Source organism: Aspergillus udagawae, assembly GCF_001078395.1.
Source record: "Aspergillus udagawae IFM 46973 DNA, scaffold_4, whole genome shotgun sequence".
In the NCBI taxonomy this organism is placed as follows: Eukaryota; Fungi; Ascomycota; class Eurotiomycetes; order Eurotiales; family Aspergillaceae; genus Aspergillus; species Aspergillus udagawae.
Genome location: NW_025091267.1, coordinates 2925635 through 2950917, shown reverse-complemented (window position 1 = coordinate 2950917; position 25283 = coordinate 2925635). Strand labels below are relative to the sequence as shown.

The window sequence follows — 25283 nt, the reverse complement described above, 5'->3', positions numbered from 1 at the left end:
CACGGTCATGGCTTTCCCCAGCGCCCTTTACGTTCGAGCGAATGTCCAGTCCGCTCCAATCTCTCCCTCCATTTTCACATGCTCGAGATTCGGTTTTGAAGAGATCGGCTGATTGACTATATAGGTCAGAAGAAGCAGAGCCTTTCTTCTCACACTTGTCACATCTGGATGCAATAATTTACTCACACCATTTACACATCCAGCACTGATCATTTTCCGCTATGGCCTTGAACTTCCCTTGGATTTATCCTGTTCGCGTAGCCCAGGTAGCGTTCGCAATTATCGTTCTGGGATTGACAGCATATGGTAAGCCTACGCTCGTCCTGTTGTGCTGATGGAAGACTTGACTAACACCCTAACAGCTGTTAGTGTAGTCCGCTGGAGTGACACCGTCAATTTCATGCTTTTCAATGGCGTCTGGACTGCCTTTGTTGCAACGCCCTATCTTGCGCTGGCCCCGGTTTTCTTTCCCCAATTGGCGCATCGTTTTGTCATCCCAGCTGTGGAAATCATTACCATGATATTCTGGTTTGCAGGGTTTATTGCGCTTGGTGTTTTGCTTCCATCTCCGGATTACTGCCACTGGGGTCAATGCAGGGCATTGCAAGCTGCAACCGTGTTTGGGTCGTTCGAATGGTAAGTCATACCCATTCCAATCTAGAACTTCATTCGTCACGTGTCGATGAATTCGAAGATATCAAGGGCTGACATTGCGGGAAAAGGGCATTATTCCTTGCCACGAGCATTGTAGCTATACTCGGTGCTCTGCGATCTGGCGGTCACAGCACCAACAGTACGAAGCCTGCCCCGCAAACTACCACTCACATCGGAGTCTAAATGGGGTTGATAGCAACCATAATTCCGTGAGAATGAATGCCTGTCCTCGCGTATATGTTCACATGCATACTCGCGATGAGTCTCAAAAGAAAAGCCGCCTTGTTCTTATGGCACGACGTCATATACGCCAGCTTCTATTGATGCTTGCTGTTTCCAGCCATCCAGATACAAGGACATAAAGGGACTTCACTGAGGGTATGAATGGTGGCCGTTGATTTTCTCGGGCTGACTTTCCGGGTTCCGGACCTCATAAATTCGCAATTGACGCTTACTGGAGACCACGACTTCATATATTCATGATTATGCCTTTGTACCTTGTATAATGATACCTACTTCGCTTCTCTGCACGCTGTGATGTTGATACCCCGTCAGTTCTTCATACCATGTATCTGATCGCTGTTGTACACTGATCCACAAGTTTGCTAAAATTTCATTGATAACCATGAAAAGAGATTTGTTTTCTAAGGAAAAAAAAAAAAAAAAAATTGAAGGGCCCTTGTGTTAAGAAAGCCAAGACTTTATCAGGACTTGAGGACTGTTTATAATGGTCAGGTTGCCTGTTTCTCCCGGTTGACAGTAAACATTGGAGGGGCACCCACTGCAATTTTCAAAAGTCTAGTGAATTGCCGGATAATGTCAATTGTGGCCGGTGACCTGAGTCCTATCTTGACTCTACTTCCAATGAAGTATGAAGCATGATTCTGCGTTGTATAAGACAAGAGGACGAGACTGGCAGATGACTCAATGGATCACGGGAAAGGAAACATTCTAGAAGGTTTAGCCATGCCTCAGTTTGCCCGTCTTCTCAAGGTTTGGTTTAGGATAGAGTTTAGATCCCAATTATCCCAGGCTTTCCCAACACCCTTTAAAATTATTTTGCTAGAGGCCAAAGGATTTAATCTAGGCTTCTGTACCCTGAGTGTTTTATTTTGACAGTTCCTTAGAACCAGGTGGCCAGCAATCCGGGCCTCGGAGGCTGCCGACATGAGCATAGATGCTCGTGTGCACCAACCCCATATACGAAGGTTGTGTCGCAAACTTACGATGAAGCTTAAAACCCCAAAAGAGGACAGTCTAACAGCAACCAAGAGAATTTCTGTCAGTATGTGTAGTTGCACTTATCTGTCATCTTGATAATATTTAGACTAGTTGTTAGGAAGTTCTCGCTCTCGGCAACTCATTCCCAGTTTCCAATTTCCGATTTCCGATTTCCAAGCCAAGCTTCTTCAACTTTCCGCCACCGCGCTTAAATCATTGGCATCGAGTCATCTTACGAGAAAAAAAAAATTTCTTCTTTCTCCGCCCATCAGCCAGTACTCCCAGCAGCGCTCCACATCCCTGGATGGCAACTCTTGAATACTGGATATCTGGATAGATATTAGAAAGCCCTGAGAAAATGATCGATGTTGGGAAATACATTTGCCATCCTGAGGGCCGTACTTTCTACCATTCATGGATTCAAGTCTTACTATAGGAGGACGGAGACGGAGGAGGGCTGTAGCACGCATCCAAAAGTATGAAGTGGTAGGAAAAGGTTTTCCTTATAGTAGATAGTCGTCCAGTGATGATAATAATAATGATAATCATTATCTATTCTCAGTACTAATCTTCCTCCGAGTCACCAATAAACGTTACATTGGCCTCCCGCTCGCGGATAGAATGACTCCATAATCTCCATTATTAAAGCCCACTCTTGCCAGTTTCTGTCTACTACTGTTCTCTTTACATAACATCTTCCTGTACATTGTACATACTGATTTATCTGTCTCGTTCTTCATTGGCTGTGTCTTTACCTCATTGTAGGTGTCAATCTTTTTCTTTTCTGTCTTTGAAGAGCTTGTGCATTTGCAATAAAAGCATAGCGCAAAGTCTTTTCCTTGTCCATTCTTTGAACCTCGTCTTGAGTCCATTCAGTCAGCAGCGCAGAATAGGAGACAAAAAGGCCTTGTCTTGTTCCGTTAATCGGCGGTACTTATCTATCAAGTGGACTCGACTCGCTCAACCTCTAGTGGAGCCTCTGTTGGACGGCGCGCTTCCCTCCTTCCACCCCCATTTTTTCTCCTCTTCTTTTTCTTTCTTTTTAATACCTTGAATCCCCACCAGCCCTCTAGTGCGCATCCGTACTCCAATCCGTCCTGTTTCAATCTTCAGCGCTGAATGCTGGACAGATGGCCTTCAATGAGCTTGAGGTCACCGCTGCGCCAAAGGTCGCAGAGGACAAGGGCAAAATGTTAAACGATGAGTCTGTCCAGGTCTACGACAACAGTCCCCCCCCTAACTCGGACGATCTGGATTGTGAGAAGCATGGAGCTAGCCGTCAATCGAATCCACTGCCCGATCTCAAGCGGAAGTTGAAGAGCAGGCATCTACAGATGATTGCCATTGGTGAGTCATGCTTCAATTTGAACTTCGACTCGGAAGTATTATGCACTGTGCTAACCCACTCTGGTAGGTGGTACTATTGGCACAGGTCTTTTCATCAGTAGCGGTACCGCTATCGCACATGCAGGCCCCGTGGGTGCTCTCATTGCCTATATCTTCGTTGGCACCATCGTCTACTCGGTCATGACCTCCTTGGGAGAGATCGCTACATATATTCCAATCCCAGGAGCGTTCACGTCCTATGCCGCGCGGTTGATCGACCCGAGTCTGGGTTTCGCCATGGGCTGGATCTATTGGTTTTCCTGGGCCATTACCTATGCTCTTGAGCTGACCGCAACGGGTCTGATCATCCAATTCTGGAACTCTGACATCCAGATCGCCATCTTCATTGCGGTGTTCTGGGTGATGATCACTCTTTTCAACTTCTTGCCCGTCAATTTCTATGGCGAGTTGGAATTCTGGTTCTCAAGCATCAAAGTTATCACTGTCGTGGGCTTCATGATCTTCGCTATTTGCATTGACGCAGGTGCTGGTGACCGTGGCTATCTTGGTTTCCGGTACTGGGTGAACCCTGGGCCCTTTTCCCCTTACGAAGGCGTTCACCCCGATTCTACCGCGAAATTTGTCGGCTTCTGGGCTGTCCTGATCCAGGCTGGATTCTCATACCAGGGGACTGAGCTTGTTGGCATTGCTGCTGGTGAAACAGAAAACCCCCGCAAGACTGTTCCTTCGGCCATCCGCAAGACATTCTTTCGGATCCTGTTCTTTTTTGTCCTAACCATCTTCTTCATCGGTCTGCTAGTACCGTACACTAATGAGAACCTTCTCACGGGTGGAAATGACGCCAACTCCTCACCCTTTGTCATTGCTGCTAGGCTAGCGGGTGTGAAGGTTCTCCCGCATATTATCAATGCGGTCCTGCTGACTGTGGTTCTTTCCGCTGCGAACTCAAATGTCTATAGTGGCAGCCGTATCTTGATTGGTCTGGCACAGGAAGGGTTCGCGCCACGTTGCTTCAAGAGGACTAGCAAGAAAGGTGTTCCCTACTACAGTGTTGCATTCACCTCGGCTTTTGGCCTGCTTGGATTCATGAATGTTTCCAACGCTGGTAGCACTGTATTCAACTGGTTCCTGAATATCGCCGGTGTGGCAGGCTTCATTACATGGGCATCATTAAATGCTTGTCATATTGCGTTCATGCGGGCTTTAGAGGCTCGCAACATTTCTCGTGACCTCCTTCCGTACAAGGCATTGTGGCAGCCATGGTATGCCTACTATGGCTTGTTCTTCAACATTCTGATTATCCTCACACAAGGATTCACTGCCTGGATTCCGACGTTCAGTGTGACCGACTTCTTTGTCGCCTACCTCAGTTTGATCCTTTTCGTTGTGCTCTACTTGGGCCACAAGATCATCTTCCGACCAGCGTTTGTGCGTCCCATCGAAGCAGATATCGATACTGGCCGCCTCGCTTTGGAAAACGAGATGTGGGAGACGGTCACGCCCACCAAGTGGTATAAGAAGCTGGGCAGCGCGATCCTGGGATAGAAACATGGCGCGACTTCTCGGCCGATTCCACTGTGCCACATGCGTCGGGCGGTCACAGGAGAAGTAACTAATGTACAGAAAATGAAATATGGACGGTTACAACATCTACGTTCGTCGGTATGGTGGTTCGGCTATCAGACTATTTGTGGACTGGTGACGAGAAAGGATGAATGCACCTGTGGAATAGGGATGATACCCCTGTGTCTCTCACAGTTTTGTTTTGTATATAGCATGTAGATATATTCTCTCTTAGGGTTCAGCATTTGGCATGGAGTTCGGTGACTCGTCTCTTATCATGGTTGTAATCTGATTCTGCAGTTATTCAATGAATAATTCATGTGCCATCAGACCCAAAAATTCAAGGTCAATATTAGCTCATATTTAGCTGTAATCATGCCCCAAACATATTATGTTTGATTCAGTCATGATATTTATTAGCTCAACAGTCAATAATATCTGATCATCCCTAGGTGGACAACGATGCTGCGTGAGTGCGCTGCACTGCACTGCACTGTCACATGAAACTCTTTCCACGTGCTACATACCACAATTAGCTTTCTCCAATGATCATCCCTTGCAGCTGACACTGTAGGTAGGTACCTTACAACACAGTACGTGGTCACTCTGGGTGCCTAACTGCTCTACAAATACAATAGAATAGTACTCGTGAAAGTAGTAGGGACTCAGTTCATCTAAGCGCACAAGTCGCAGTCTCACATCACTCGCTGATCTGAATAATGGCGTACGGAGTATGTCCAGTCAAATCATTGGAATCTCCCCCAGATACCTTATTTACCTAGGCTGTCTGCGACTTTACTGTGTGGGGGACAATTTCGGACCGACGCCATCTTGCGTTAGGATCTCCGGGATATCGAACGGTCTAAACTGGAAATAGAAGAACTTCTCCGCCTTTATTATTTGAGTAGTTTTCTTTGATGTTTAAAGTGATGGAATTGCATCAATAATGAGAGTGGAGTTGCAGGGTAGGGACGGATAGGATCTGATAGGTTCGGAGTTATCTCGATTCCTGAAGAGAGCGTGAAAAGCAAAACAGCCGAGGTAAGTTTCCACGAGGATGAATGGTCGGCTATGACTGCGACGCTTGGCCTGACCATTCAGCTGCTCGGCAATGCTCCAGTCCCCAACCTGGAGTCCTACCTAACTAAGGTAAACTACTCCATCCCGAGGGGTGTGATTTGACGGGCTTTCCCTGTTCTAGGGGAGTCAGGCACCCCCAGATATTTATTTCTCTGTCCATCGGACAGGCAAGAGAAAGGAAGAACAAGACCAGTCAGGCATGAGGGTGTTGTTTTGAATTCATAAGGAGTCCAGCCAGCTTCCCCCACTCCCCCTTTCACCTTTTTTGACTCCATACTGTCTGTCCTTGCCCGATCACTTCGCTTTCTCTTTCATATTTGTATAGATTGCTCGTTTTCTATTTCTGGACGACCTAAGCCTTCTTTTCTTTTTCCACTTGTAAATTTCCTCTTTTACAGTCGTCGTCGAGACTTCCCACTTGTGCTATTGAACGCTGTAGGCTCTACCCTCCCTCCCTTAGCCTTGGAACGACTTTATGTCTTCTGGATGCTCTTGGACTCACCAACTCAAACAGAGATAGATCCTCCATTGTTGCCGCCATGTTTTTCTCCCAGCAACCAACACACCTCGCTCGTGCCGAGGAATTGAGACAAGAACCTCCCAAGGGCACTCCATATTCGGTTGCCATTCCTGGTACCGAGCAACCCGGACGGAGCAAAGTCTACCGTGCTTGGAATCTCCAGAATGAGCTTTTAAGGACCTTGGACCCCAAGGTATGCGCCGAAGACACACATCCTCAGTGTCTCACCGAGCTGCTGCGGCATAACATGGAACCTCACGACTAATCTTGATCCTGTCTGTCTAGATTCTCACGGCACATGATGTCTTCGAGTCGACCGCGAATCGAGCCCCAAAAGCCCATTGCCTCGGATGGCGTCCTTACGACCCGGTCACAAAGACCTATGGCCCTTACCAGTGGCTGGACTATGAGACCGTTCGAAAGCGAAGAGCCGCGTTTGGTGCCGGCTTGGTGGAACTGCACGACAAGCATGGCTGCGGACGCTCGGGACCATACGGGATTGGATTGTGGTGTCAAAATCGGCCAGAATGGCAGATAACTGGTACGGGGTACTCCTTTGCCTGCTTACTCAATATTGATCCTGGCCGCTGACTGAAGTCTGTCATCGCAGATCTGGCATGCATGTCCCAGTCCCTCTACTCGGTCTCGATCTATGATGTCCTCGCCTCGGATGCCACCGAATATATTATCAACCATGCTGAACTGAACTGTGTTGTCACTTCCTTGCCGCATATTCCCACTCTGCTCAAGCTCAAGCCCTCTTTGCCCAATCTTAAGATCATCGTGTGTCTGGACCCTCTGGATGCTGGCGAACCCGCCGGCCACTCAAAGCGTGCGCTCCTGGAATCCACCGCTGCCGGTCTGGATGTCGCAATCTATACCATGGATCAGGTTGAGGCACTGGGCACCGCTTCGAATCGTCCGTGCGTGCCTCCGTCTCCTTCGGACATCGTCACTATCAACTATACCTCCGGCACTACCGGTCCTCCAAAGGGTGTGGTTTTGACCCATGAGAATGCCGTGTCTGCGGCCTCTGCCGCTCTCATCAACATTCAGCAGGCCCCAGGTGACACGAGTTTGTCTTATCTCCCGTTGGCCCATATCTATGCCCGTTTGGCGGAGCATACCGCTTTCTGGGCGGGTGCGCGTATCGGCTACTTCCACGGTAACATCGTTGAACTGGTTGACGATATCAAGGTGTTGAAACCTACGGCATTCATGTCTGTCCCGCGTCTTTACAGTCGCTTTGGCAACGTCATTCGTGGTGCCACCGTAGAACAACCCGGCTTCAAGGGTGCTCTGTCAAGACACATTGTTGCCGCCAAAACTGCCAATCTGAAGAATCCCGACCCTAGCAAAGCCACCGTGAAGCATGCTCTATACGACCGAATCTGGGCCAAGAAGGTCGCTGCGGCCATTGGATTGGAACGGTGTAGATTCATGGTTACTGGCTCGGCGCCCCTGGATCCCTCCTTGCACAACTTCCTGAGAGTTGCCCTTGGAGTCGACTTCATCCAGGGTTACGGTTTGACCGAGACGTACGCCATCGCAAGCTCGCAGTCTGCAAAGGATCTTACCGCCGGCAACTGTGGGCGCCTCGCTCCGTGCACCGAAGCCTGTCTAATGTCTCTGCCTGACATGGAATACTCGGTCGATGACAAGCCTTTCCCACGGGGTGAGTTACTTCTGCGCGGTACAAATATCTTCAGGGAATACTTCAAGAACCCGGAGGAGACAAGCAAAGCGATGACCGAGGATGGTTGGTTCCGCACTGGGGATGTCTGCACAATTGATGAAATGGGTCGCATTATCATCATCGACCGCCGGAAGAATGTCCTCAAGCTCGCCCAGGGAGAGTACATCTCTCCTGAACGGCTTGAAGGTGTCTACCTGTCCGAGCTTGGTTACTTTGCTCAAGGCTACGTTCATGGCGACAGCGTTCAAACATTCCTGGTTGGCATTTTCGGTGTCCAGCCAGATGCATTCGCTCCGTTTGCTAGCAAAGTTCTCGGTCGGACAATCGACGCTACAGACATCGAGGGACTGAAATCGGTTCTGAGTGATGACAAGGTCCGCAAGGCTGTGCTGAGGGACCTCGAGAAGGTCGCCAAGAAGCACAAGCTTGCGGGTTACGAAAGGGTCAAGAACTGTGCCTTGCTCATTGAGCCTTTCTCAGTTGAGAATAACCTGCTGACACCAACGTAAGTAGCCGTCTTCTTTCCGTGCAGTATTGCCATTGCTTTCAGATACTAACACTGGTTTTCTGTCTAGTCTCAAACTGAAGCGTCCTCCTACCGCGAAGCAGTATCGCCAGCTCCTGGACCAGCTTTATGCGCAGGCTCTGGAAGAACAATCTGCTCCCAAGGCTAAGCTGTAGGAGTGGGTTGACTTATCTTCATGTATGGAATTATACCGGCACTTCAAGTTGGCTGTGCTCGTGGTGTAGTATAGCCTATCTCTTAGAGCAATGTACATATGTTTGAATGGTGTCTGGCCTTGCAGATAGTGCATATGCCATATTTTCTGTATCTTGCTTTCAGTCCCTGGTAGCCTTCAAATATCGTTCTTCGTGCCCGGGTGGTGTCGATATCTTGCGTTTCGTGTCGAGATTCCATTTGCGAGACGGGAATTGTCTTCGAGATAGGTCTACAACCGCTTCATTAGGGAGATAACGCGCCTAGTTGGAATGGAGACTTGTATGTCATAAGTAGCATTGTCGCTATGCAGTAGGTTGGTGCAGAAAATAGACGAATGACCGAAAAGCTTGGCACTCACTCACATCACCACGACCTTTGACATTATGCAGCTGTGCTCCATTCAAACGGTATCCCTTCTTCGCCCAGCCGCCTACGAGATTCTCAAAAAATTGTGCGAGGACGCTGCTGTCATTTCCAATTCTGCTCTAGGCTCAGCGCCTCCCTCCCTTTCAATCATGTTCTTCCTCAGATCGCCTCTTTCCGCCCTTCTCCTTTTCGTTGCGGCCACCTTCACAACTGTATTGTCGTCGTCCCTCACAATCACCATTCCTCCTTCGAATCTGCTACCCAATCCTAACGCCCTCCCAGCTGGGACACACGCGACCTTGACCTCATTACCGTCACCGGAGGATAGGGAAGATACCAACAGTCACCTGCCTCATCCCTTGACGGCCCCGCTCACCCGCTCGGCTTCTTTCATCTTCCGGAACCTCAAGGCGACAGAACCGGAGTCCTACCTGCTCGATATCCGATCGGCCGAGTATATATTTGCCCCGTATCGAGTGGATATTTCTGCTGATGGGACTGTCCTGGGCGTGTGGGAGACTTACCGGGGAAACCCGTGGGACAATCGGGGCCCGGAGAAGTTCGTTGTCGATGCGACTGCTGGCAACGGCGCCAAAGCCGCAGATGTAACCGTGGAAGCTAAGGTCTTGGCTAGAAGAGGATTCTATGAAGAAAGAGCTAGATGTGAGATGAATTCCAGTCCGCTTACTGCAGTGGCGGAGAATGCTTTGACCTTTGGGCGCTCCAAATGATGTGGATGCTGACAAGATGCGTCGTGCCAGTTTCGCCTCTTTCGCTCCTCAAAAACCCTATGATCTTGCTGGCTTTGGTAGCACTGGGGTTCACATTCGGAATGCCGAAACTTATGGAGAATAGTAGGTCGCTTTGCTACTATTAGTTCCTGCCTATACACACCTGGCCTGCTTGCTAACTTATTTGCCAGTGGACCCGGAAATGCGTGCCGAATTCGAGAAGCAATCACGCTCCTCTCCGATTTCTGGTGCTACGCGAAATGCTATGGCTGGTGGGGGCGCGCCTGGGAATTTCGATCTCGCCGGCTGGATGGCCGGTGCCACCCCAAGGCAAACCGCTGAGACGGATTCTGGAGCCTCCCGGGGAGCCGCAACCGGTCGTGAAACTGGAGGTACTACGCGCAGACGAGGTTGACAGGCTATTTCATTGGCTTCGTCTTAGCCAGCTACTGGCAGAGATATTTCCTATGATATCAGTCGAATGGACTCTATTACCGACTACATATGGATCTCAGACAACCGGTATGGGGGCATAAAAAGTAAGTAATAGAACACAAGCAAGAATATTATTTACATGATCATCATAAACATCACATCGTCGTGGGAGCGAACATAAGCAAGTCTGTGTACATGCGCATCTATTGATACGCTTAGAGCATCTGCGACAGACGCAGCAGGCGAGAACGGACAATTAAGCCCGCCCTCTCGTGTCCCATCAACTTAGAAACTGAAACCAAGGCAGGTGAAGACAAGGGCAAACAAAGCGGCGCACATTTCAGCAAACTCAAAAGTCACCGCCAAAGTCATCGCCGCCACCATAGTCACCACCGTAATCATCACCATAGTTATTGACGATCGTGTCCCCATGGTCATCGAATGCTTCTGCGAGCAGAGCACCGCCGAGCAAACCACCTCCCACGCCCAAAGCGGCAGCGCCTGCAGTGCCCATTCCGCCGCCGCTCCGCCGCGGTGGCAGCGCTGCAGGATAGTGGCCACCCTGTGGCGGGTACTGAGGATATCCATAGCCTGCGGGCTGCGGTTGCGGGGGGTAGCCACCTCCATAGTAGCCTCCTTGCTGGTACCCGTAAGGTTGCTGCTGAGCAACAGGCGGTCTTCCATAGTGGGAGCTACTACTGCTGCTCGAGCTTTTGCCCATCAACTTGCTCAAAAAGCCTCTGCTGCGCTTCTGGTCAGAGGCTGGAGAAGGACCCTGTGACGGCTGATGACCCGTCGATGACAGCGGCCTGGAGCTTTCGCTGTAGTAGTCTGCCGCCGTGCCGGGATGCGCAGGGCTTCTGCTTTGAGCTCGAGCATCTTCTTCTGCCTGTAGCTGAGCAGCGAGCCGAGCATCTCTCTCCAGGGTGTCATCATGGCCGGGTTCCGCATGGTTGTAGGGATTGTTCGACCCCAGGGTCTTCTTGTCATCAGTTGCAGCAGCCTGAACAGCCGAGTTTGCAGGACCAGAATCATCGTATGACGGTGGCGGCCCGCTTGGCGGAGCATGCTGCTCTTCTTTCTGCGCTGGAGCCTCAGGACGTTCCCATTGGGATTTGCCCGTGTGCAGGTTCACAAAGAACCTTGAGTAGGGTGAATTAGATCCAAGGGATTGACAGCAAGTTCAAGATGGAAGCCGTGAGGGAACTCACCATTGCTTGTAGCGGTCGTCATATTGAGCCTTCCATCCTTCTGGAACGGAAGGCGGCGGAGGTCCAGGAGGCGGGGCAAATGACATGGAGACGAAAGAGATGAGGGGAGCGACTCGGTCTTAGGGACGGTCAACAACAATATATCCAAGTACGTCGATTGCGAAAGGATCAAACGGGTTTCTTGTATCAGACTCGTGAGAGCAGATAAAAAAGAAGGGACAGAAATTTGGAGATGGCAATGCTGTTCACTATGGTTCCAGCAGTAGGGTATGATCTCACATATAAATAGTTATGGCCACCTAGCCACCAGGTCACTGTGGCGGTGCCGCAACGCTAATACTGCTGATTGGACGACTGGCAAGATATTGATATTATTACATAGGCACTAGAGAGGTAAAGTACCTTTCTAATGGTGCCTAGGATCTAGATACTCTCTAAATACTTCATAGGCTATAGCAAAGCAATCAAACTGGGCTATGATGAGCTCACATCTGGAACCAGCTTTGAAAGACAGTCTAATTTAAGGCGTCAAGATTTGATAAAAGAACTCCTCATGTATTTCCATCATAGTCCTAGTAATTTAGCTATCACCTAATAGGGCAAAACAACCCCGTAATCCTGAGACCTGACATCTACCTATGGGATCTCCTGACTTCTATCATATTAATATCATTACTATAAACGTACCATATTCTAGACCATGATATGAATTAATTTAAAAGGTTCAGCATGCCATTCATTCCCAACTCATAAAAGCCACAAATCAATACTCATATCATTGTGAATGAAAATATGAGATGCACAACAAGTGAAGATGATATAGATAGAATAGTCCTCAAGAGGGTGATGACCTGCTCCATAGCTCCTTGATCGTGCCCAGCTTATGCTTCTTGTGGAAAATTAGGATCGACCTGGCCGCTGTCTGGCCACCAAAAATCCTCTTCAAGACCTGCTTCTAGCTTTTCAAGCAAAGAGCCCATTTTAGGGGACTCAGAGCAAGGTGACCTAACTCTCGCAGTAGTTGGATTCTCTTCTGAATCGGTATCAGTGTCACCTGTTAGGTCTATGACCTCACATTGAAGATTGGCAATGTCAATGAAGTCTCCAATGTAGATGTGCTGACTTTGCGCTCGTCTTTCAGGACCCTGATTATCTTCATCATCACTGCACAGATCAATGACATCAACAGTCCGTTTCCTTTTATATTCATTTCGCCGCTGGTTGCGAATCCGAGCAAGTTGAATATGAGCCTCCACAAGTTGCCGTGATTCTTCGTCCAAGCCAATGCGATCCTTAGGGGCCGGCCCATCGAGCTGTCGCATCTTTACATCCGGTTTGAGACTGGCAAGATGAGGTTGATCTGGGTTCCCTGGGCGAGCCCACCCTGCAAAAGGTCCATCATAATGAGGACCTTGACCCACTCCAAAAATAGGGTGTCTTTTGAGCTTCCCAGAATTCAGTAGCTTTCGCGCCGCTACAAGCCCGGACTCTGAATCTGATGCGTGATCATCGCAGGGTGGCTGAGCTGCGTGCCTAAATTGCATTTTTCGTTCATCTTCATTTGGGTCTCTGCCCTCATGAGGCGAAGAGGTTGAAGTAGAGAGGATATGGATACCCCCGCCTGCGTCTCCAAGCAAAAGATTTGACTTATCATTTGAAAATGCACCGCACATTATCTCCTCTTCAATTCCAAAGATGTCCTTGGTAAGGGCATCCTCTTGAGATAGCAAGATATTCCATTGCTTAACAATACCATCTGAGGCCCCTGTGTAGAATTGGTTGATTTCGTCCCCCCACAAGGCCATTCTAACACCTACATCATCCTGCTCCCTCTCAAGTAGTTCATCTAATTGATTAAGAGGTTCACCATGAGGAAGCTCTAGCAGGACTTTGTCTCGTTTGCGATAGTCCCAAACATATGTTACGCCATTAGTGCAACTGGCGGTCACATAATATGAGTTCATTGGGCAGAAGGTGATATCATTGATATCCAGCGCAGGACACTCAAACTCAATTGTCTGAGATTTCCACTTCAGTGGCTCAAAAACACGGACCACAGACCTGGTTCCCCGGGACACTTGGCTCTGGCCTACCGTACTTGCTGTGGCAAATCTCGGCAAGGTTGGGTGCCATTTGATATCAAATATATTCTGAGAATTAGGCTGAAATGGCGTTGGGGTTATTGAAGCCTCACCCACATGCCACCCAGTGAGAAAGCCATTTGGGGCTGGGCACGTGTGCGGTAGGCCATCATCCCTCTCGGACATCCCAGCGAGCAGTAAATGTTTAGTTTCATGGGTACTCCCCCAAGCCAAGCAAGTGGGTGTCAGATCTCTTCTGGACTCGATCATCAGGGGAGCATCTCTTGACTCCATGATGTTCCATAGCCTGAAAGATTGCGCACCGGTCGCCAGCAGATTCTCTTGGAAATTTGAACGCGCCATGACTAATACTTTCGATTCATGGGGGAGCGTTTTGTAATTCGTTATCCGGTTGCCAGAAAATATCCAGAGTTTCACTGTATTATCGTAGCTGGCAGTAAAAAGTGTATCATCGAACCACTGCATAGCAGTAACACTCATGAAGAGACGGTTGTCACTTGTGGCCCGCTGAGACGCAACCCTCCCAGGAGGGCGAATTATATAATGACCAGGCACCTCCTCGAGGCGATTGCACGTCAAGTCCCCGATGACCAAATTGTTGCCCCGATTGTACTCCATATTGCCCTCATCACATTGGGCCGTGGCGCCAGCTGCAAATCTGGTACCGTCAGGCGACCAAGCTAGGACGTTCACGTCATTCGAAGCGCCTTTCCAGGCCTTCAGAAGCCTGAAATCTGATTTAACCTTAGTTCGAAGCTGTCGCTTTACAACCCCTCCTAGCTCACGATTCTGCAGTAATGTGTTCATATTGTTCAGGACTTGAATGGAACCAAAGACTGAGAAGCTGCTGCTACTATCAGTCACTTGAGCAGCCTGAATAATTGAAGGCGATGATGAAAGGTGTCCATTTCTTGCGGTGTGTATGAATGCATCAATATCGGCATGCTGCCGTCGATAAAGTATAGAGGCGTGAGGCAAGCAGCTTAGGAATATCTGGAGTTGTTGTTTGACGACTGCGGGTGAAGCGGACAAGACCCCATCGCCTGCCGCACCCTGGAGAGTAAGAAGTTGAATAAGACAATATTTCACAGATTGCTGATTCTTGCTTCTGACTTTTGAGGTCAATGCTTCCCAGAGCCAGGCGCTGGTATCAATGACTGCCTCGTTTGAAATTAATCTGGCAAGCTCGCGCAGCAAAGAGATTTTCTTCGCAAAATCCCGATGGACATCATGCCTCGACAATACTGCGATAACCTGATCACTGATTGAGACTTCTGAGACCGGTGAATACTGACACCCATGTAATGATGATAAATCCAGCATAGCTGTCATTTCGTGCAAGTCAAAATCAACATGCAAAATTTCTCTTGACGTCATCATGGACTCCATGTATCTCCTGGCATATTTGATAGGATTGCGTTCTCGGCGGAATGGCGCGTGCTTAAGATCTTTGAATTCGTCAAGAGATCTGAAATTCAACTGGAAAATCTGCACCCCTCGCGAAGAATAGATGATACGCTTTTCAGCGTGAGAAACAGGATCAGTATTTGAGTTCAGGTGAAGGCGCTGGGATGATTGATTGGAAGGATTATGATTCAGCCGATTGCGTGCCTGTGAGCCGGTGTTGACTGATTTCATGTCTCTACTGCCTGAAGGACCCTCTTCTGAGTCAGACTGAGAGAGGCTAATCACAGGATAATAATTAATTTGCTTGTTTCTTGAGCGAGCAGAACGTCGTGTCCTTGGCGCCGGGGACCTGGTCGAAGACGGAGCTGGAGATGATGAATCTCGTCCGAGAGATGGAGAAGAATTCTCCCTCTGTTCGTCCATATTCGGCAAATTAGAAGTTGACCTTTTCCTCGCTGGAGTCCGCAAACTAAGAGCTACCTTGGAATTATAATTCTTCCTGTCTCTCGACGAGACTCCCAGATCAGTAACTGCGCTGAAATCATCATTTATGGTGCCAGAGGCGCTACGTAGAGATGTCTGAGAGCGAAAAACTGTCTCGAAGTTCTTGCAGGACTCTCGCTCAATATTCTTGGTACCCCTAGAAGAGGGTTCCATAAACTTCGATAGCAGTAATTTGTGCTCTTCAATGAGCGCAGGATCATCAGATTCAAGGCGTTGGTGGTTTGATGTGCAGAGATTCATCATCCCTGCTATTTTCTGGGGTATTGCACGATGTAGCATCGGGACTGGCTTGGGAGAGATTCTAGTGTCCTTTGTCTCCCAGTAGATCAGATACTGAGATACGAACGAGTAGCCTATACAAATAGATGTCAGAGTCCCATAAAGCAAGAGAGGAGCCCAATCCAAGGCCACAAGGGGAATGAGGATGAAAGAGCAAGAAAAAGAAGAGCATAAATAATACATCGGCAAGAGTGTCTCCTAACTCACATAGTGGGTATATGTTGGTATGTTCCAAAGAAAAGAAGGTTGTAGACCTTAAACTTTTAGGTTTTGAATGAGTTGACTGGTAGATGAGAGAATAGAGGGAAACAAGAAGAGCTTTGTAGCACTGGAGGTGTTGTAAATATAAGAAGATTATTATCAGAATAGCAATTCACTCAGTGACGCGTGAACGCGGCACCAAACCCAGGCAAGGAAGATTCATATCATTTTATGCCGGCACTAATAAAACACTTTAAAGCAAGATATAGCAGGCGGTCAGCATGTGGACTTCCTAGTCATAGAACCTGGAATAATAATAATCAGCTGTGGACCGAGATGGATCAGAGCATGTGACTTGTACCCAGGAAGATCACTAACCATAACTGTGTGCTGTGAAGATTTGTGGACTGAGCATGTAGAAAGATACAATCTGGCTGCGACTCAAGGCTGGACACCTTGCAGACAGAAACAACCCTTGTCAACTTCATCAGCCAGCGTGCTCATACGCCTATGCGGCTATATACTTGACCTCATTTCTAAAACGCTGCTATTTTCAGCTCGGTCCAGAAGTCCTACCATAGCCCGCCCCAGTGAAGAGATGTGGAAGCTCGCCCAAAGAGGCTGATTTACATTCTAGTTATGTACATAGAAAACACATCAAAATGAATGATTCACGGAATAAAGAACAGCTGAAGAGAGCGGTATTCCGAAGTCTCAAACCAGCTTTCTGCCTTGCGATCATCAAGGCAATAATGCATGACCCCGGGTCAGTCAATCATGCGGAGTATTCAGCTTTCAGATAGCCTGAATGTGAGCTAAGCTGAAGCCGGATTGGGGCGGAAAAGACGGATGGTGTGCCAGAGCAAGATTTATAGGACAATTATCAAAACTCGACTTGACAGCTATAGTCCGTAATGCCCGACTTGCAACTTAAGTCGACAAAGAAGTCTGCTCGGGTAGGACGATGCCGTCTATTTAGATAGTCGAGATCTCTTCCGAGCAGACACCATCATATCATACAAAACGTCCTTGAAGGCAAACAGGAAAGCCGCGGTAATTGCACTCTGCGTAACTTTTGGAACAATTCCTGCGTAGTCGTCAGTTTAGTTTGCATTGTCTGCCCGGCATACGCATATTCCGCTTACCTTTGTATAGACCTGTGTATCCTTCCTCCCTGATAATTCTCTTCAAGCTTCCGTTCAAACTCTCCTTGGGACCATCTTTGCTTGCAACGTGCATCTGGCTCTTGACAGTGATGTAAGGATACGTGATCGTGGTGGCAAGTATCTTGCCCAAAGCACCCAGGTAGAACGCATCCTTAGGCGTCATGCGTCTACGGCGCTCCACGACATTCTTCAACTGTTCAAAGATGGTATATTGCAGTATGGGATTGATCACTAGGATGAGGGCTGGGAGAACTCCAGCAAAAAGGGCCGTTGGCCCTTCCCGTCGAAGCAGATCCATCAAAGTGCCAATTGTTGAAGCCCGCGTCTTCTTCTCTGGCGCACCAGGCAATGCCTGATCCTCCGCATCCGACTTGCCAGCTGTCATTCTTGTGTTCACGACCCAAATGGGATTGGTGATCAGGACTGTTGCACTGCCGGCGATAGCCCCGGCGATCATCGACTCAGCCGTGGTGAGTTTCTTGGATGCACGACCAGCTTTCACGGCTGCTTTCTCGAAGGCCGCACGAGTCCATTCGAACCAGTAATAGTATACGAAATTAGTAATGCTTATGCCGAACAGTGCCGATTCAAGCCCGGAGTACAATCCACCGAAACCCTCACGCTGGACAATGCGGCGAACGGCGTCCATGGTTGTGGAATGGGCACGTTTCGATTCGACCTGTGCTCTTGTAGAAAGTGTGATGAGAGGATAGCTAACAGCAAATGATCGTCAACTAGTGCTCCAATAAAGGGAGATTCAAGTTGCGCACGTCAAGACCATTGAAAGAATGCCACCGCCAGCGCCAGCTAATGCATGCGCTATGTTGTCACTTTGTTGAGCGGCAGCTGACGCTGCAACCGCCCTCTTTTGCTCTTGAATTGTAGACTGGGACATGGCGAACACAAGTCAATCACGTAAGAGGTGTCCTGGTTGAGAAGTCCAAGCGTAACTGTATACAGAAGAGCGTTCGGTTTCAAGGACGGATATCTGACGAGTAACCAGGGTTATAGTTCGGTGCTAACGACCCCAAAGAATGCTGAAGGAGTGAATTGAGATCGATACGCAAGGTGGATCTCAGGGGTATAATGAGATGGATGACAGGACGCTCTGTGATAAGAGTAAGGAGAAAAAGGAATGATAGAATGGGGACCAGCTGGGAGTAATATTGATGAGCAGACTCATCAGGACGCGCGGGAATGATTCGGGTTGAGATGGAGAAATCATGACGTTTACCGAATTTCATCTGAGCCTCGGCTGTCCTTGGGCCCTCCTTTGTCCGAAGTCATGATATGCACTTTGTGATCGCAAATAATATGATTTATGGTTGCAACAATTTGTCCTTTCTGAATAGTCATTGTCGACTCTCATTTGTCTTGGGACTTATTTGGGCCAGTCCTAAAAGGTCCTATCTATACACTGACTAATACGGAGTGTGTCACTGCGACAGGATCCTATCCAGCTCAGAACATGGAATCAGGAGTTGAGGGTCGTTTTTCAAGGTTTTAATATGAATAAGGCGAGCTCTTAAGCAAGAGACCGAGGTCCACAACAGGCCAGTTAACTCAGTAACCTCGTATGCTTGCTCATGGTGTCATGCTAAGACGTTAGAAACGTTCTATGTCTCCAAGCGGCCCCAGGGATTTCCCTCATTTGCATGTGATGGCCATTTATGTTTTAATTCACATTACCTTTAAAATTTACATTATAAATACTATACATAAGCAGTCAAAATGGTATTCTCCGTGGACTAAGTGTGGCATACTCACCTGATGTCAGGCCTGTCTGGTTGACAGTGTCCCAAAAACGTTATTTCACGGGGAGATAACTTGTTCATGATTGTACCTGGAGGTCATACATGTTTGACAAGTTCTACGACTGTATTGTCTACTTGGCTGTTGTTATCAGATAATCAGAGTCCCTGGTCTGCTCATCTTTGATCTGCCTTCTCGCGGTCCTGGTCCCTCTCTAACCTAATGTAATTACTGTGAAAGATGCGGAAGACAGCCTCCTGCTCATGTCGCAAAATCCAAATCCCAATTAAAGCATGATAGACGTAACGTTATGCTTAGAATATATCGCCTGACGATTACTTTCCCAAAGATGGATTGAGTTCCTTTACAATTAACTCGACAAACATTAACGAGTCCAACCTCAAGAAAAGGAGAGAATAAAAGAAGAGGTGCTGCAGAAAGAGGAGGATAAGAAGAAACCAAAGAAAATATCATAAAAGGGGCACACAGGCGAGCATTGATAAGATAGAACACCGGCGGAAATAGCGTGCAGGAAAACATTTGCAGGACAGTCTAAAGGCATGGAAGAATCTTGAAGCAGTTCCAAACAGTCATCTCAAACTAACAGAGAAGGAAAGGCGGATGAGGAAACCCAGAAGAGTATTTGAACGATTCGCGGTATGAAGGCAATCCATCACCGGGAGCTGGGTTAAAATACCCTTTCCGTCGCTCAGAAGTTACAACACACTTGAACATAGAACAGCATGTGTATACCATGACTCCCTTAGCAGCAACCGCCTGCGGATCCAGATTGAACTCCCTGGCCCTGACCGACCTGCACAGTCGGCTTGTTGTTAACAGTGGCAGTTCCCATACGCTCCTTAATCTGCCGAGCCATGGTCAAGAAAGCCTGCTCAACATTGGAAGCGTTCTTGGCTGAAGTCTCAAGGAAAGGGATTCCAAGACTATCAGCGAATTCCTAAACAGGTAAATCACAAATCATGTTAGGACGGAGCTAGACAGACTGAGGCGTGATTGGACGCGAACCTTGGCTACGGTGTACTCCACGACCTTCTTGTCTTCCATATCGCTCTTGTTACCCACAAGCAGCTTGTTGACCCCTTCTGTGGCGTAGCGATCGATTTCCTGAAGCCACTGCTTCACGTTGTTAAAAGAGTCCATGTCGGTCACATCGTAGACAACACAGATGCCATGTGCGCCACGGTAATAAGACGATGTGATGGTCCGGAAACGCTCTTGACCTGCTGTGTCCCACTATATATTGTCTGTCAGCTATGACAGGCGGTGAAGAGACCATTTTCGGTTCTTTGTCCTTACAATCTGAAGCTTCACCGTCTTCCCATCGAGTTCAATAGTTCTGATTTTCTGGAACATCATTAATCAGTATTGCGAAGGTGCCTGTATGCTCAACAATATGCTTTTGCGACGAGTACATACAAAATCGACGCCGATGGTGGAGATGTAACTTTCTGTGTATGTATCATCGGCGAATCGAAGCAACAAGCAAGACTTTCCGACGCCGGAGTCTCCGATGAGAAGGAGTTTGAAGAGATAGTCGTATCTATTCCACAGGTCCAAGTAAGTTGGAGTTGTCTTTAAATTTTTTGCGGAACAATGAACGACTAGACAGGAGAGGTGGAGATATCAGGCACTCTAGTTAAATCCAGCAGTCAGTCAACATAAGACAGATAAAGGAGAAAGACATTTTCTCACTGCGCACAGAGCACCAGTTCTAAACCTTCTGTACTGTAGGTAGAAGGGGGGAGCTTACCACTCAGGATTCATGATGAACGGTGGTGGTATCTGTCAACGAGAACTAGATCGCTTCGAAGGAGGTGAGAAGTGAAAATGAAATGAAGGGGAAAGCAGAACGAAGATGAGACGGCTATATCAATGTTAGGTGGCTAGCTATTGATGTAAGTGGCCTCGGATTGTCTAGGCACTTAAGATGGACTGAAGCGGCGTTCTGAGATGGCAGTTACGTTGCTAGTAGTAAGGGTAGTAGGTAGGTAGGCAGGTAGTGCAGGAGAGCAGGCGAGCACAGCGTGCAAGTTACCCATGTTTTTCATCTGACCGTACCGTCTGTGACCGTTTCACGTTCAACCGCCTCAGACCCATAAATTGACCCAATCTAGCCTAGCGTTTTAAACACCTACACACCTCTCAAGTATCAATCAGGTCGGATGTCTACCAGGAACTTCCTAGGCAAAATGGCTGTGGAAACTGAATCAAGTACAATTAATTCCCAGTGAGTGATAAAACAGAAGAATGTTGATGATGAGCACGACCATGGCAATGATGTATGATACGTAGTGGTCAGCTGGTAGCGGGAGGCCTTATGCCTTCTTCACCTGACACCCCATATCTTCAAGCGCTGCCTCGATCTTCTTTAATACTCAGTATCCCTAGGTAATAGTAGAATACTTGAAACTCAGCATTTTGCCATGATGTAAGATAAATTGCCAGGGTCTCCAAAGCAGGGACCAGCTCAGTGGCCTATAGATATTTCCTCGTGACCAGGGAACGCACTATCTCTGTCACGTATCAGTGTTATGTTTGCTGCCGCGTGTCATTGCTGAGTTCAGTAGAAGGGGAAAGTAAGCCATTACTAGTGCAATCTGAGACTGCGCGGACATTGTCTTTTGAGCAGTAGATACTTTTGCTTTGCCACACTCTGAAGCTTTCCTTCATAAAACAGGACTATGTAACCATTGAGATGGTCAAGCACATCTGAAATCTGTTGCATACGATAAATGAGAACCATCCCAATGTGACCAGAAATATGGGACCCCAAGACCGCATTGCAATCCAAACTTCCAATCAAGCCTCTTAGAAGCTTGTTTGCGGCAATCAGGCATAGCCATGAGCCTGGAGCCATTCCAAAACCAGTCTTTCGTCCCTTTCTTTGTAATTTGCATTTGTTCGGATGGAGTCAGCAACGATCACCAAGGCACGGTCATAAGGACTTGTATCCTTGTTCTGGAAGAAGGAAGCGATGTCCGCCCCAATGCTATGGTCTGCGAATTTCGACAGACCCATTCGCACAAAACGCTCAAAGACGACGTTGTTCGCCGAAAGTCGGGCTTCAACGGCGTCCCAATTTTTCTTCATGTACTCCCACAGAAGATGGCGGACTTTGGAGTTAGCAGCCAAAGCCACGGCACCATTGTGAACATCCTGGATCGCCACTTTGTCAGAGAAAACAAAGTCCAGATAGTCGTAGACGAGATCGGCATCTTTGACACGTCCAAGCGCGGCGAGGCAAATCTCCTTGCCATCGACCGAGTCGGTCTTAATATACTCTTCCTTCACGGAATCATATTTGTCGCGTCCACCTTCAGCAATCGAGATACCAAATATTGCTGAGCGCAAGTTCGTGTGCACTGCACTCTTGTCCTTGCCTGAAGCCCAAAGATCGAAACGCCGTTTCGCCTCAGGGACGATGCTAGAAATCAGTGAGCAGAACGTCCTTCCCCCACAAGCTGCCCATATCGGGAACCTACCTTTCATGACCCGCAAACCCAGCCATGCCGATTAGAAGCTTTCGAAGCTGCACAGTGAGATAATCTTCGTCGGACTTAAATTCCCAACCTATTCTTTCGGCGGCGGGAGATGCCAATGCGAGTGTGAATTTCTTCAATCCCGCAGCTACTGAGTCATTCTGCGAAAAGACAGAGCGCAGATTTGCGACAGACGACGAAATCTGTGACCAAACCCTGGAATGAATACGGTGAGTAGCAGTTCAAAAGCTCTTATAAATGTGCTCGGCACTAACAAGTAGTTTTCCTCCCCCTTGAAGCCTTCCAGCAGAGCTAATAATGCAGCACTAGTTCCCTCTCCGGACACAGCGAGAGCAGCAGCATCACCGATGAGGCCAATCTTATCTTCGGTACTTAACAGGTCCAAAGATTGGCCCAGCTTTGCTAGACGGTCGGCAGGGTAGTTCGTGCGGTAGAAGCCTGACAGATCCTTATTGATTTTGTAGAATGAATCTTGACCGACGCCCGCAATAGTGTCGGATTTCGAGACGAGGGCGCGTGAATTCACGTCGGCCAGCCGGGGTCCTGACTTGATGCCCAGCGGAATCCACCATGTCGTCACGTCCTCTTCAGGCTTTGCGTCCCCTGTCGAAAGGAATCGGTTCTGGCGAATGCTAATTTGGCCTGGCTCTTCTGCCACGGTGAGAACAGGAAAGCCGATTTTTCGGATCCACGGATCCTTTTGGGGAAGAGTTAGAAAGACACCAGGAGGCGAAGCGAGCAAGGTCTGACTCACCATGAATTTATGAACATCCTGGTTGGAAGCTTGACTGAGAGCAGACCAGAGATCATTTGTAGTCGCATTGCCTGACATCGTTCTCAGCAGCGATCTTCTGCAGACGAACCCTCAAGCCTGACTTACCGTACGCATGCTTCTTCAAGTAGTCGGCCACACCACGGAGAAACGTTTGTCGACCAAGATGATCGCTCAGCATACGAATCACCGAGCTACCCTTCAGATAGCTGATATGGTCAAAGATCTGGTCTACTTCCAGAGCGTTCCTTACGGGAACTTCAATGGGGTGAGATGCGCGCAAGGAATCGAGCTGAAACGCTTGTTGCACCCCTTCAGCCTACGCGACCAGTTAACAACGGACGGACAATGATATCGTTACCTCGGGAATTTCGTACGACAAACTGAGACCAAACGTTCCACTCTGGTTCGTTATATTAGTTGGATGAAGTCGCAGTACATATCGAGACAGAAGCAAGGGATACTCTCTTACCGGGATAAAAATGATCAACGGCCAACCAGCCAACCCAAGTTGCAAAGCCTTCGTTCAACCAAAGCTCGTTCCACCAGTCCATAGTCACAAGATTGCCAAACCATTGGTGGGCCAATTCTGCGGTTCATTCTTAGAAAACAGCCGCACGCAGTCATTGTGCCTCAAACCAAGAAACTCACCATGAGCCACGACGTATGCAATGCGGTTCTTGTAGCGGGTGTCGGATTTTCCCTCATCAAATAGAACTGCGGTCGTACGATATGTGACAAGACCCCAATTCTCCATGGCACCCATCGCCTGAGGCGATATGGTCAGTGGAAGTAGAGCCTTCAGGACGCATTTTTGCACCACTTACAAACTCATGAACGGCAAGAAGGTCAGCCTTGGGCAAGGGATATTCAATTTCGAATACTTCCGAGAAATAATCGACGGTGCGATGAGCACATTCCAAGGCAAAACGGGCCTGTTCTTTGAGCCCTTTCGTGGTGTAAACACGGACTGGTATGCTCTTTCCGCTGTATTTGCGTTCCGTCATAGCTTCAACGTACTCGAAGTCACCAACAGCCCATGCCAAAAGCTGGACGGAGAGTGGGACTGGTTAGCCTTTCCTTAGCAGATAAGGACGAAGGTATCTCTACTGACATAGGTGCTCATGACTGGGGTCCTTTCAAAGGACACGAACTTGAGGCCAGGCTTACTACCGTCTCGTTCTGACTTGACCGGCATATTGCTCAAGGCAGTTTGGCCTCTGGGAACCTCGATTTCAAAATCGAAAGTTGACTTAAGATTTGGCTCATCGAAGCAAGGGAAGGCTCTTCGCGCGTCACAGGACTCGAATTGAGTACTAAGCATGTAGTAGAATTCACCTTCTTTGGGTGTATCAGCCGTGGGCTGCATGGCAGGCTTGTACTTTGAGCGGTAGAAACCAGCCATGGCATTGTTCATCGTTCCGGTGAAGTCAATAGATAGCACAATGTCTGAAGGCGATAATTCTTGAGAGAACGTAATGGAGACTCGTTCTGACTTCTTGTCATACGTGATGTTAGACGCCTTCGCGAATTTCGTACCTGAAGTAAGAAATATGACAGTCGCAGTCAGTGGAATCTACAGCAGCGTATTGATTTAAACGTTGATGTTGCTTCGTGGACGTACCATCTTTCCCCAAAATCTCTGCTTTATGAACCTCGATCTCCTTGCAATTAAGCACAACTTCCTTGGTGGGCCGGGTGATGGTGGAATCTATCGTAACAATACCCTTGTAACCCCAAGCACCACCAAGCTCGAGATCGTATAAGGACACATGGTAGTGCACTGGTTTAACCCTGTTACTTCATCAACATTTGTCCATGATGTTGAAGCCAGGTGGCAGAGGTTGCAAAAACTTACGCGTCAGGAAGTGTATCTCTATCCGTCATTGCCATTGCGCGTACGTCAAATGAACAGTGCCTTACAAGCGATTTCGAAAGATCAAGTATGACTGGGCGAGGGAGGAATGTGCAGGAAGGGAGACAAAAGCGAGAAGAAGAAGAAACCCCACGAGAAGAAGCAGAAGAGGGGAAAGA

The 25283-nt window shown here is 48.3% G+C and overlaps 9 protein-coding genes across 9 annotated transcripts; 4 read left to right on the top strand and 5 right to left on the bottom strand.

Annotated features, from left to right (window-relative positions):
• Positions 1 to 221: 221 nt before the first annotated feature.
• Positions 222 to 837, top strand: Aud_006393 (MARVEL domain-containing protein; the record flags this gene model as incomplete). The annotated part of the gene is made up of 3 exons (XM_043291294.1): positions 222 to 306; positions 363 to 636; positions 723 to 837. 3 exons carry the CDS (start codon positions 222 to 224, stop codon positions 835 to 837), a joined length of 474 nt encoding a protein of 157 aa, XP_043147229.1.
• A 2168-nt stretch (positions 838 to 3005) lies between these two features.
• Aud_006392 (putative arginine transporter) lies at positions 3006 to 4767 on the top strand (the record flags this gene model as incomplete). Its single annotated transcript, XM_043291293.1, has 2 exons — positions 3006 to 3222; positions 3290 to 4767. The coding sequence occupies 2 exons, from the start codon at positions 3006 to 3008 to the stop codon at positions 4765 to 4767; spliced, it is 1695 nt and encodes a 564-aa protein (XP_043147228.1).
• Positions 4768 to 6404: 1637 nt separating this feature from the next.
• Aud_006391 (putative AMP-binding enzyme) lies at positions 6405 to 8762 on the top strand (the record flags this gene model as incomplete). The annotated part of the gene is made up of 4 exons (XM_043291292.1): positions 6405 to 6578; positions 6671 to 6926; positions 6996 to 8586; positions 8657 to 8762. The coding sequence occupies 4 exons, from the start codon at positions 6405 to 6407 to the stop codon at positions 8760 to 8762; spliced, it is 2127 nt and encodes a 708-aa protein (XP_043147227.1).
• A 423-nt stretch (positions 8763 to 9185) lies between these two features.
• On the top strand, positions 9186 to 10314 carry Aud_006390 (uncharacterized protein; the record flags this gene model as incomplete). Its single annotated transcript, XM_043291291.1, has 3 exons — positions 9186 to 9831; positions 9930 to 10022; positions 10091 to 10314. The coding sequence occupies 3 exons, from the start codon at positions 9186 to 9188 to the stop codon at positions 10312 to 10314; spliced, it is 963 nt and encodes a 320-aa protein (XP_043147226.1).
• Positions 10315 to 10683: 369 nt separating this feature from the next.
• Aud_006389 (WW domain-containing protein) lies at positions 10684 to 11631 on the bottom strand (the record flags this gene model as incomplete). The annotated part of the gene is made up of 2 exons (XM_043291290.1): positions 10684 to 11476; positions 11546 to 11631. 2 exons carry the CDS (start codon positions 11629 to 11631, stop codon positions 10684 to 10686), a joined length of 879 nt encoding a protein of 292 aa, XP_043147225.1.
• A 795-nt stretch (positions 11632 to 12426) lies between these two features.
• On the bottom strand, positions 12427 to 15477 carry Aud_006388 (WD repeat protein; the record flags this gene model as incomplete). Its single annotated transcript, XM_043291289.1, has 1 exon — positions 12427 to 15477. One exon carries the CDS (start codon positions 15475 to 15477, stop codon positions 12427 to 12429), a length of 3051 nt encoding a protein of 1016 aa, XP_043147224.1.
• Positions 15478 to 17009: 1532 nt separating this feature from the next.
• On the bottom strand, positions 17010 to 18099 carry pmp47 (putative peroxisomal membrane protein Pmp47; the record flags this gene model as incomplete). The annotated part of the gene is made up of 3 exons (XM_043291288.1): positions 17010 to 17125; positions 17184 to 17917; positions 17975 to 18099. 3 exons carry the CDS (start codon positions 18097 to 18099, stop codon positions 17010 to 17012), a joined length of 975 nt encoding a protein of 324 aa, XP_043147223.1.
• Positions 18100 to 19719: 1620 nt separating this feature from the next.
• Positions 19720 to 20330, bottom strand: Aud_006386 (Rab family GTPase YPT1; the record flags this gene model as incomplete). Its single annotated transcript, XM_043291287.1, has 3 exons — positions 19720 to 19914; positions 19983 to 20210; positions 20274 to 20330. The coding sequence occupies 3 exons, from the start codon at positions 20328 to 20330 to the stop codon at positions 19720 to 19722; spliced, it is 480 nt and encodes a 159-aa protein (XP_043147222.1).
• A 1476-nt stretch (positions 20331 to 21806) lies between these two features.
• Aud_006385 (M1 family metallopeptidase) lies at positions 21807 to 25142 on the bottom strand (the record flags this gene model as incomplete). Its single annotated transcript, XM_043291286.1, has 12 exons — positions 21807 to 22401; positions 22460 to 22672; positions 22732 to 23174; positions 23232 to 23302; positions 23358 to 23568; positions 23627 to 23652; positions 23722 to 23838; positions 23901 to 24018; positions 24077 to 24298; positions 24364 to 24788; positions 24874 to 25043; positions 25108 to 25142. The coding sequence occupies 12 exons, from the start codon at positions 25140 to 25142 to the stop codon at positions 21807 to 21809; spliced, it is 2646 nt and encodes an 881-aa protein (XP_043147221.1).
• Positions 25143 to 25283: the final 141 nt, after the last annotated feature.